This window comes from Corvus cornix, chromosome 2, assembly GCF_000738735.6.
Source record: "Corvus cornix cornix isolate S_Up_H32 chromosome 2, ASM73873v5, whole genome shotgun sequence".
Classification (NCBI taxonomy): Eukaryota; Metazoa; Chordata; class Aves; order Passeriformes; family Corvidae; genus Corvus; species Corvus cornix.
The window spans coordinates 94,963,040-94,975,281 of NC_046333.1; the positions used below are offsets into that span (position 1 = coordinate 94,963,040).

At 36.7% G+C, this 12,242-nt stretch overlaps 1 protein-coding gene across 1 annotated transcript in view; it reads right to left on the reverse strand.

Moving 5' to 3' along the window:
- Positions 1-12,242, reverse strand: part of ZNF407 (zinc finger protein 407) — a gene marked incomplete at its 5' end in the record, with an annotated part of 336,571 nt that overhangs the window by 90,355 nt on the left and 233,974 nt on the right. Inside the window, one exon of the mRNA XM_039569547.1 lies at positions 8,144-8,322. Coding sequence (XP_039425481.1) covers positions 8,144-8,322 — 179 coding nt within the window. The remainder of the gene's footprint in view (positions 1-8,143; positions 8,323-12,242) is intronic.

Here is a 12,242-nt window from a genome sequence, read left to right on the forward strand (position 1 = left end):
TATATCGTCCACTGTAGCACAGCCCCCTTCCAGGCAGCCAAATGGTTCCCAACTTTGGGAACTAGAATGCCACAGAGAGGAATGACAGGAAAGCAGGCGCCCACCAACAGCCAGATTAGATATTTAGACATGGGCAAAGACATTAATCTGCTCAGGAGTAACAGCTCACACCACAAAAATCAGTTGCCCTGTTACAAACGGGGGTAGTTTTCAGAAAAGGAACGATGACTGCTAGGAAATCCCAGCGCAGCGGGCCGAAGGCAGAGAGGCACTGAAAAGAGTGCAGGATTGGGACTGCATGGTATTGGTGCTATACACAATACGGAAACCGCTGTGCAACAGCCCTGCAGCTTATGGCACACAACAGGACACCTGTTATACCTCCACTGAGCAGAGGTATTAAGAGGTGTTCCAGACTTTGGTCTAGACAGTATTTTCCTTCTCCTTTACAACTATATTCTGAACATTTTTTCTTTAGTGAGACGGATTGGCTTTCATTCCTATCTGAGACTACCAATCACTTAAAGGATGTAACTAATATTAATAGTTGTGGGTTTTGAATATTAGATGATGTAATATTTGCATCAAAATATTTCAACACCTCCTTTCATGTCACTCAGCAGGAATATATGCTGATTATTCAGGAAAAGCAACTAAGGAACTATGAAAGGAGTCCCTATGCTCTTCAAAAGCAGCAGAAAAAACTATATCCTAGGGAAAAAAAAAAGACAAAGTACTTTCATGAATTCAATTCTTTTTTTCTACCTGCTACCTGGAAAGAACCAACTCTGATGTCATGACCACCCAGATAAAGATACTGGCTATGGAAGCTCTGCTAGGTATACAATGCCTTCTAATAGATGACAGTTCTAAAAAAATATTACTTAGGGTTTTTTTTTAAAACATAGATTAATCTTTCCTGAAACACAATAATACATAATCTACATAAGTTACAAAGAACCTGGCTTTCTCCTTTACAAACAGAAAATCATTTATACTAGGTTTTTATTTCAAGCACACACTAAAATTACTATTCTTCACAAAAGAGGAAAGGGAGTGTCTGCCAATCAACATGACATGCTATTGAAAGACTGGCACTAATAGCTATGACAAGAGCAAACCTGTTTGAAGCAGAGCTGCTGCTGCCTTTTTCCTTTTTTAAAGTATACCAGCCATCAAAAATAATGTTTTATCTGACTAGAAACCCAAGCAGTATTCTGCTGCTGTAAAAGCTTGCACCTGATTTGCCTATATCGAGCAATGACAATTTTAATATTGTTTCAAATGACAGCATTTAAAGTGTTTTATTTAAACAGTGATAAAGACTAAGAACATTAACTATTCAAAACAAAATTTTTAAATATGCTTGCGAACAAAACTGTGTATCTATTCTTTGGAGGCTTTAGATCAGGTATGAATCACAAGTTTGCATAAGTGCTCAACTGACTTGTATTTCTATTGTTTCAATGATAAGTAGCATTTATTGATTTTATATTTTCATAGTTTGATAAGTTCAGAGAGTGTAAGAGGAAACAGGCTTTTATTATTCCATTTTTCCTATTTTTTCTTAACTCTATATTTTCTACTAAACAATCAGAAGTCACAGAAGAAAGGAGTAGCAAAAAATATTTAGACGTAGAAAAGCACTAGGATACTAGTATAATTGCTATATTATCAGGTTCTGTGTGTCCAATTCACATTCTGAATAAGTCTGCAGTTTCCACTTGGTAATACAGTTATACCTTGATAAAATCACATAATAGATCACACCATAACTTTTAGCAATCAATTTTTTCTCTAAATAATTTGATAAATGTAGCTGTCAAGTGGGATAAAGATCACAATTTTATTTGGGATTAACTATTTGAACTTTCAGAATTCCATTCATGAATATTGCAACTGGTACAACTGATAGGATCACAATTTTGTCCCTTGTTGATGATGCAATCATGCTGCAGGTTGCTGGTACGGCCCTGTTTCTCAAAAGCTAAAGAAACTGAAAGAGAAATGTGTGGAAAGCATGGCCTTTTGAAAAGTGCACTTAAAGTTTGCAGAAATACTTTTCAAACATATATAAAAGAGGAGACAATAACACAGTAAGAGAACTGCCAGGGCAAAGAGCAGAATTTTGTACGGATTCTTCAAACACATTAAACAAACAAATAAATGTATGTTCCAAGATATTTTATCAAGGATTTAATGACATACCAGAAAAAAACAGTTAGGTGAGTGTATGTCCACTTCAGGCTCAAAGAGAGTAAGAATTTAGCACTGATGATGGGAATGTTGCCACTCTTAGAAAGGCCACTTTGGGGGACTTACCTGTCTCCTCAGCTCTTCCACTGCTATCACAATACCCAAACACTAGATTCACAAATGCAGCCCTTATCAAGAGGCTGTAGATTAACACTGTTTGAAGATTTAAGAGCACAAAGGACTACTGGATAATAGTCAGATTTATCTGGTATATCAAAGCCCCTTTACATTTTGCAGTGAACCCAGCAACCTTGGGCCCTCCAAAAACCTATTTTCCAGAAAGACATCCAGTCTTCTCAAGGCTCAAAGGAACGGAACAAGAATAATTTCTTTTGCTAGTTGCTGCCAGAGCTCAATTGACCTCATATTTAAGTGTTTGCACCTTGTTTCTCATTTCAATTTGTCTGACTACGCTTGCAGTACCTGATTTTTCTTAAGTTTTTCTCAGCTAGACTAAGAGTAGCTCATGTCTGGTATTTTCTCCCTGTGAAGCAACTCATACACTATAATCAAGTACCTATCTATCATTTGGTCATGAATTATGTAACTCTTCATGAGCACTAAGCGTTCAATCACCACGTAGGCAGCCAACTGCCAAAACACAATCGTCATGATCTTTGTTCTGTGAATGCCCAACCCCAGAGGCACCTATAATTTTCACAGAGGCAGAGGCACACAAAGCTGTACTTCCAAGCACTCCCCAAAACATGTCTGTGTAGCACAGGGAAGCAGCTCACACTTTTAGTTCTGTCAGGATCCATAGGAGTAAGTGATCCTCCACTCCTGCTCACGGGGCCGTGGGCAGCAGACTCTCCCACAGCATGCTGGAAAATTTGAGTGCTTTGCAAGCATGGTATCACTGTCACAGAAGAAAACCAAACCTTACCAAAGAATACAATGAATTGAGCTGGCTTCACTGATTTCTTTTTTTTTAAATGACTTCCAAGAAGTATTTGGTATGACTGCTAATTCTAAATTAAACATCACCAAAATTTCTGTACAGTGCCTTAAGCAGTTCCCTAATCACATAGTTGACTGTCATGAAGCCATTTTCCAGCAAGAGCTTTGTGACTCAAACGATGGAAGCATTGCACCTATTTTGCACATGAGGAAACTTGTACAAAAAGCAGGACCATTATATCTTTTGCTCAGTGAAAACCCCGGTTATTCTGATTTCTAGGGTTATGTTCATTCTTGGAAATTGTCTCCACTTTTTACAGTGCAGAATGGAAATAATGATATGGAAAAAAACACTGCATAACTTTCAACATTATCACAAAACCAATAACGAGCAAACAGCTTCTCTTTTCTCTGAAGAGCTTTTTTCTTATGACCAGTTTACTATCCACAGAAGGCTACTATGGCACACTGTGAGATGCCATGGACTCTGCAGCTATTGGAATAATGGAGATGTTCAGGCATAGATATTACTCTGTTTGGATATAAATAATGCATCATAATAATATCACAATGTTTGTAAGACAAGAGTGCCAAAATGAAGAACATTTAGTTCAAACTGAAATTATCACTACCAAGTGATGCTGCTCCAAAGCAGACAAAGCACCGAGAAAGAAAACTGGAATACTGATCCCTTGCAAGATCTACCACAGGTGCAGACCCTTCTCCAGTCCCACTTGACAAAGTATTCAGGCTCAGTTCAACTCAGTATTGCAATGTAGCAACAATGTAGCAATGTAGTTAGAAGAAAACATATTCAAGAATTTTGGAAATACAATGACTGTAAGAATCAAGGGATTTCTTCAGCTTAATTTGAGACTCACAATTCAGACAAGCCCACAGTAAGCAACTCAGTTTTTTGTTTTTAATCAAATCATCTCATTTTTTGAGAAATCACTAAAATTATAGTCACCAACATGATATGACAATTCACTCACCTATTGCATTCGTTTTCCATTTGTAACGAAGTAGGTTCAGATTTGCACATGGATAACAAGAATAAACATAAACAGCTTCCACTAGAACCAAATTTCTGTTACTAAAACATTACCTGCAGGATTCTTGAGCATGCTAGTAAACCCAGTTCTGTTCTTAGGACAGCTGTAAGATCTATCAGTATCTTAAATGTGGTTTTAAAAAGAAAATAAATTAATATTGTGGATAATGGCCTCCGGATTCCTGGCATTTTTTCCAACAAAATTTCAGTTTTAACACAGACCTTGAGAAAATGGGTCAGCGAATATCAAGAAATAAGCACCAAGCTCTTACAGGACAACATACAGACATTTTAAAAAACAGATTTGATGATTCATATAAAAATTAAGGTTAAATGCATAAACTGATATTTGAAGTGCGGCCTAGCAAATTCAATTCACAATTTTATGTGCACTGCATATATCTCTGTTGGCTTCTGTGCGTTAAAGGCCTGCTGTTCAAATGTAGTAAATTTTAAAAGTTAAAGACAAAAGTATAAGCCAGAGTGTCATTGTTTTAAAATATGTAAGATTTATAAGGAATATAGTTGTATTATTAAATGACTCCCCCCATGACAGAGGAAGAGTATAGCAAAAAGAGAAAAGAAGGTCTGAAGACCTGGTTTTCTGGCATTTCTGTATATCAATTTAAAACAGAAGTGCTATCACCTTGCAACTACAGTATCATCCTTACACATGTAAAAGCCAACTTCTTTTGTCTTCCATCTTCCACAGCCTCTCCCTTAGAAGTGCAGCTTCCTCAAGCTCCTTACTGCCACTGACCCCATAAAAGCAGTATAGTAGCTGCCAAATAAAGCTAAATAGAAACTAATATTAGAGCATTATATTATAGTAGCAGGGCATCTCACCCCCCACAGGAACTTATCTGTTGTTTGTTAACCAGCCAGATAACTCAAACAGGACAAGCTGTCTTGTAGTGAGTTATTTTGGCACCATAGGGTTAACATCTCCCAACTGCCAATAAATATCTTACTGTTGGAAGTGAGATCTGGAAAGATAAGCCAGATTTTTCACTGACAGACACTCACTTTACAACTATATAAGAGCCACACTAAACTTCCACAAAGCAGAAATCTTCCATACATTTCCCTGGAAATGTGTGGAGTTTCTCCCATGAGTAGAGATGTCTGCTTTGTGGTTACTCCCCAGGGATTAAGTGAAGAAAACTGTGCACATTGTCATGGTTTCAGTGACAAGTTACATTCGACTCCTAATCAATACTATTTCTTTTGCTAGCTCTAATAGAGGTACCTTGATATTGTCCACTGTTTTATGTTATGCTGTAATCTACTAGTAGTTCTTTTTTAGTTTTATACTGGGTAGTAAATAATTCTGATTAAGATCTTTCATCTGTTATCACTTGTCAGTTTAATAAAAAAATTATTTTATAAATAGATCTGACTTGCCATCATTAGAACTTGCCGGCCAGAGTGATTTCTTAAATTTTAACTGTTGCCAAAGTCTGAGGCTACATTCTTCCTGCTACAATTATAAAGAGTACTAAATTTAAATTGGAAATCCAACTGAAAATCTTAATTTCACAGACAAGAAACAGACTTGACTTTTATTCCCAGTCACATCCTAAAGGTACCCCACAGCTCCACTCTTGATGGGCTGTGGTGAAGGAGTTTCTGACTGTCCTGCAGAGTGGCTGGAGTTGGTGTCTGTCTCTTTGCCAGTGAAGAGCCTTATTCTATTTCTATCTGCTCAAAGAAGCGAAGGGGCTGGCTTTCCTGTTACAAAGCAATATTAGAACATAAAAGATAGACAAATATGTTTAAGTTAAAAAAAAAAAAAATCAATCTTGTATGACACTTTCATACTCCTATCATCCTAAGGGGTCCTATGTCATGTTGTAGATTCTCTGTGGGTGCAGCCAATGACCAATAAGTCATCAGTAACTGTGAACCAGACACAGAACAAATCTTATTTTTATAAGGGATGTTAGCCAGGGCACAGGAGTTGTCCTTCATTCCTCTAAAAATCTTCTCTAAAACCTTTAACTCTCAGCAGTCAGAAATGGATTAAAAAGAAGAAAAGAATCTTCCTTTAATTTAACTATGGTATGAATACACAGTTGTCACCCAGGTTCCTCTTTAATAGTGTTTCTTCTGGAAAGGAAAATACAGTATCGTCCTTTTAGCAATGGGATTATGCAAACAATGTTTCAAGACTTGTTGTATACCAATCTAGGTGAGCCTGGCAATAATTAGATGACAATCTGCTCTTGCTAGTCCTAATATATTTGCACAGAACCCTGTTTAGTGCAAGGGGATTTCTACAGCGTGAGAGTGAATGTATAGGAAAGAAATGCCATTAGGATACAATACACTGATGACTGTTTTCCTGTGTTTACAAGAGAAGCAAACTGAACAGTTTTAACCACAGCATGCTACAATGAACAATTAATTTACCCAGATACAGCCTTGAACAAATAATGTGAAAATGTACATAAAATGTTTGTCATTTTGGAATGGTAGTGATTCTATCAGTGTTACAGCTCTCTGTGTTATATCTGTCTATCTGTATATTGAAAGCATTTGATTTTTTCATATTGTGGGATTATTGTAGTAAAAATCCAACAGTGTCTGGATTTAAGCTCTGAGTTGAATATTCATTTGCTTTAGTGAGAACTATGGTGAAATGTGATCAGTTTTCTGACCTATTTTGAAATTGGTACTCCGCCAACTGGCATTTTGTTTTCACATCCAGATATTATCCACCATATGCTGACATGACATGATGATTGGTTCCAAAATGAAGTGGAATACTTGGCAAATAGAAATATATGGTACAAATAATACACTGCCTCTAGTCAGGAAAGCAAGCAGTCATTTTGAGAAGACTGAGAGGTTTTAAAATAACTACAGTGTACACACTGCACAAAGCTGCATGAAAACTCTCCAGATTTTGGTTCTTTACAGGTATGAGGGTATCAAAAACTATTAAATCAATTCTTTACAGAAGGTCCAAATCTGACACTGGAGTACTCATAGTAGTAATTCAATGGAAGATTAATTTGCATCTCAGGGAGACTTTGGCCCACATCGCTTCTTCCTCCTCTGGATTCCCCAACTCTTTCTTCTCACCATCTGTTCTTTTTTCCCACTGCTCTGACTTGTCTTTCCACAGTGATGTCTAAGTTATCTGCTCTTCCTGCATTAAGATCACATTTCATTCAAGCGCCACACTAATTTTGTATTATATTTCCTAACCTCCTACCACTGAACTCCTTTTTTCTCCTAACTTGATGCTTCCATTAAACTTCTGCCTTCTACTCTCAACTGTAGAATCTATTAAAAAAAAAACCAAAAACAAAGGAAAAAAAAACCCAAAAACTTGTTCTAAACAGAAAACACCCCATCTCTTTTATTTTAATTCCTGTTTCCAAAGCAATGTTTTTGTTTTTCATTCCTCCAGTGACTTCCATGTGTGTGCTCTCTAACGCACAGCCTGAAAACACACATCTAGGCTGTTGGTTGATCTCTGCTGTTCTATCTTTTAATGAGGAACAGTGTACTTTTTTGGAATGAAATCTAAGAATTTTTAAAGCAGTGCATTAATTTACCACAACATTTCCTATGGAATTTTGTTTTTTCTGTTCTTGGGGGAATATCATGGGCAGAGGGACTTAATAAAAATGTTAACAAATATTTCTCCCTAAAAGTTCAGCTAGATTTCAAAACAAGGCATCTAAATAGCATGCACTTCTGATGTCTGTTTATTGAACTGCAAGATTTGCTTGTGTAACATGAGTAGATTTCAGTGCTTAATGCATAATCTTCAGCCCTGGAAAACTTGAAGAGGATTAAGCCCATTTTAAAACCATGTTCTTCTTCAGAATAAACGATAATAACTTCTTGTTTTCTTATTACAATCATTTAAGAAGGTGCATTTAGAAAAGAATTTGTAAGCAAAGGGAGGAAGGACCTTACCAGCATGCAAGTATGCCAGATCAGGATTTTCAATGTCTGGGTGTAGTTCTTTCAAGTGGTTGCGAAACTCCACAGGGATATTTGTTCCATAGTCACACCTAGGACAGTTATACATTTTTACTCCTTCATGCTTTCCCGTATGCAAGATGTGTTTACGGATATTTTCTGCACAGTTAGACCTAAAAAGCAATGAAAAAAAGAAAAAGATATATATGAATTTATTTCCAACTAGTGATTAAAATAAAACCTAGTGTTATAACAGAAAATCAGTAGTCATCACTCATTTTTCATTATCTGTACATTTTTTGCATCCTCTTAGGTTTTGCATAAATGTTGTCCTTTGAATGAAGGCTCCCAAAGCTGTTTCAGGTTAACTGAACATTACATCTGAACGAGAATGATTGATTTGATGTATTTACAGAATTTCTATTTTTCTCATGGTAGTCAGTGATGGACAGAAATTAAGCAAAAGTTTTTACTTAGGAAAACTGAAATACACAAATGCCTATAATATTCCCAGAGGAGCTCGCATGAACCTTTCCTACACAGTTCTTAAATTCAACAGGAGTTGTTGTGAATGATTCTTGCAAGTATGTTCCACCAACTTTCATCTCACTATGTGAACTGTTCCTAGGAAAGAGAATTGAGTTGTTCAAGTTTACATATTTTTGAAAATACACACAGATTCTGGTTTACATCTTAAACACAGCTTTTGTGAAAGAAGGGGAGTTTTCATGCATAGAAGTCAGAATACATATACAATTAGTTTAACACATTTCAAAGCAATATTTATAATCATATTTCTGAAAAAAATTGAATAGAAAAAGATTTCACATTTCCCTTACAATAAGATCCATATGGCAGTAATTTTTAATTTCTAGTCTTTAAAATTTCCAGTCTCATGACAAAATTATTTTGCATTAGAATTTCCTATTTATTCAAACTTTGTGATGAATCCTACATAAAATACACTGCTGCTCCATTCATTTCAATCAGAAATACCCAGTATATTTATTCTTGAATCAAAAGAACAGAACTATACATGTGTACCATTGCTCTGGGGTTTCGCTTAACTTTTAGACTTTCTTACTAGCATATATTATTATTATTGCCAAACTAAGAACAGTAGTTCAGCCTAACTGAAAAAAGTACGAATACTCATGCAAACTAAATGCATAATACTTTACATTATGCAATAAATGTATAATACTTTACAAATACTCAAAGAAGACAACTGTAGTATTTTGGGCAACTGGTTATATACCCATCACTGTTAGAAATACCACAGTAAAAGGCACCTAAAAAAAGGACCCCCAAAATAAACTGGAAGTAGCAGCTTGAAGTTCTGCTGGAATGCTTGTCTCTCCCTCGGAAATGGTCATAGTAAAGTTGGTATCTGCCTTACGGTGCTGCCAAAGCTCACCCTCTGTCATGTCCATCTGCTATATACTGGTATAATGATCAGATGCCTGAGAATGTCAGAGAAGACACTTATCACTGAAAAACATAGAAAATATTGGTCCTCAGCATCTTTCAGGGATTCAGCTCTAAAAAAGTTACAATGCTCATAAATGTTGTTAAAATCAAATATGTATTTTACAAAAAAAGTAAAAAAAGGTAATGTATACTGCAGTGAAAGCAGGAGACAACCTGGTAACCTTCTATCAGGGGTTATACTTTAAAGGGCAGTAGATTAAAGCAGAGCATACAAATCTGAAATAAAATATCTGTGTTCTTTTAGCTCAGCTCTCAATCTATATTAAGGAAAGATGTAAAACTTTTTACTTTGAAATATTTCTGTGAAATATATAAAGGATCTGTGGAAATCTATGTAAGAGTTGTGAAGAAAACCCAGCCCACTCAAGTCATAAAAGGCCAGTTCTATCTCCTTTCATTTGGAATTTGCTCCAGCCACTTTAAACAGAGCAATCCTGAAGCCTCATTTATTCAGTCATCAGTAAAAATCTGTCACTAAACACACCAACATACAGATATAAAAAATTTAAACCCATATTTTTCCATGTGACAAGGAAGGCTTAATCAGAAATGAGGAATATGAGATCACAAGGCATTACAAACGGCCCCTCATATTAGGTTGCAAAGCAGCAATTGCCATCATAAGGTAAAGCATGTAGGTAACAACTGGCAAATCCAAGCACTTTTGAAGCCAAGTGATACCTTAAAATATGACAAGACAAAAGTGTACTGCATATAAAATATTTTTTAATTATTCAGTGTGTTTGTACATGTGTTTTATTAGGAGTCTTCTTCCATGGACTGTACAAGTATGTTATTATATGTCTGACACAAAACACCCCCACCAACACATTGTGTGTGTGGTTACAGCACTTCAGCACATATGAGTAAACACAGAGGTCTGTGATTTTAAACAGCATTGTATTTTTGTTAAAGCTATGTCATGACAAGAATCTAACTAAAACATTAGAATGTTGCAATAGTGATGATAGTTAAGCTTTTGACAGGCCTTGTGTTTATAGGATTCACTTCCAGGTGTTTATAAACCTTGAAATATAGATTTCCTTTGTTCTGAAATTTGGAAGATAGAGCCCAGCCTAGTAGAAACGTTTGAGGAACGTCTTTCTCGTTTTTGAGTTCCAGTCTGAATTACAGCCACAAACAAATGGATGCAGGTTTTAGGAGACTAGCCTGTATTTCAGTAAAGCTACAGTAGAGGTTTCTAAGTTAAATTATTATTACCACTGCTTAATGTAAGCATGCTTTCATCCTCATGATCCATTTTTAAAATCAAATGTATATATTTCTGTCAATTTGACCATGCTCTGCAGTAACAGGAAGGGAACTCGTTAGAGAGACTTAATTAGTCTAAAGCTATAGTCAATGAGTTTATATTCAATTCAGATGCAGAGAAACACAATAAAAATTTTCTTTTTATTTCACATCTTGCAGTAAGTCTTCTTATTAGATGTGAAGGTTTGAGACATGATGCAAACCCCACAAAAACCCTATTAAAGGGAAGAAGGAGGCTTGCATAGAGTTTTCAGTGTCTTGTCAGTGCTACACACAGCAAAAGAGGAGATGGAACATGTTGCTAAGGTACATTGCAGATGAACAGGAAATACGAGGAGCTGAAAAACTCAGCCCATACTTCCTACACAACAAAGCTGTATGACGTCCTCCATCAAAGACTGATATATTGGGAAGGGCACAGGCCTACTTTCCAAATCCAGGAGAGCTCCCACATTTCTGTAAAGGATAACACTTTGAAATAAGGGAGACAGATGGTAAGATCCTCCTGAGAAAAGCAGCTACTGCTTAGGATGAACAGAAAACCTCTTCTGGATAAAGACAAAAAAGGGCATTTGTCTGTGATGTTCATCACACAGCAGTATGTTCCCATTGCTGCTCTAGCTGCCTGTTCCATGTTGCCATTACAAGTCCATTCCTACCTACCAGGTACCTTTTTCTGCTCTCAATAAATTAAGGTTGCTGCATATTCAAGTATCATAAATTGGAAATGACTTGTCAATCGTAAAATTGTGCTTTAGTCACAGAATCACAGCATGCTTAAGGTTTAAACGGACCTCTCAAGATTGTCTGGTCCATCCCTGCTGCTCAGGAAGGATAACCCATGGCCAGTTGCCCAGAACCATTTTTAGGCAGTTTCTGAATATCTTCAAAGATATTTCCCAACCTCCCTGGGCTGCCTGTGCCAGTTCTCAGTCACCCATTTCCTGATGCTCAGAGGAAACCTGCTGTCTTCCTGCTTGTACTCATTGCCTCTTGCCCTGTCATTGAGTACCACTGAAAAAGAGCTTGGCTTCCTCGACTTTAGAGATTCCCTTCAGATATTTGTGCATACTGATGACATGCCCTGAGTCTTTTCTCCAGGCTGACCAGTCCCAGCTCCCTGTCTCTCCTTAGTTGGGATGCTCCGATTGCAAACAGTTTATTCAAGTTTTCAGTGGTCATTCAGCTTGCACAGGATCATACATAGAGTGACAAGGAAGCCCGATGCCCCATTCCACAGCCGTCTGCATCCTTGCCTCTTAGTACCATTGATCCACTTTGTTGGGAGAGCGAAATAAAGTGGAAGGTTAGGAGTTAGATAAAATGGCCA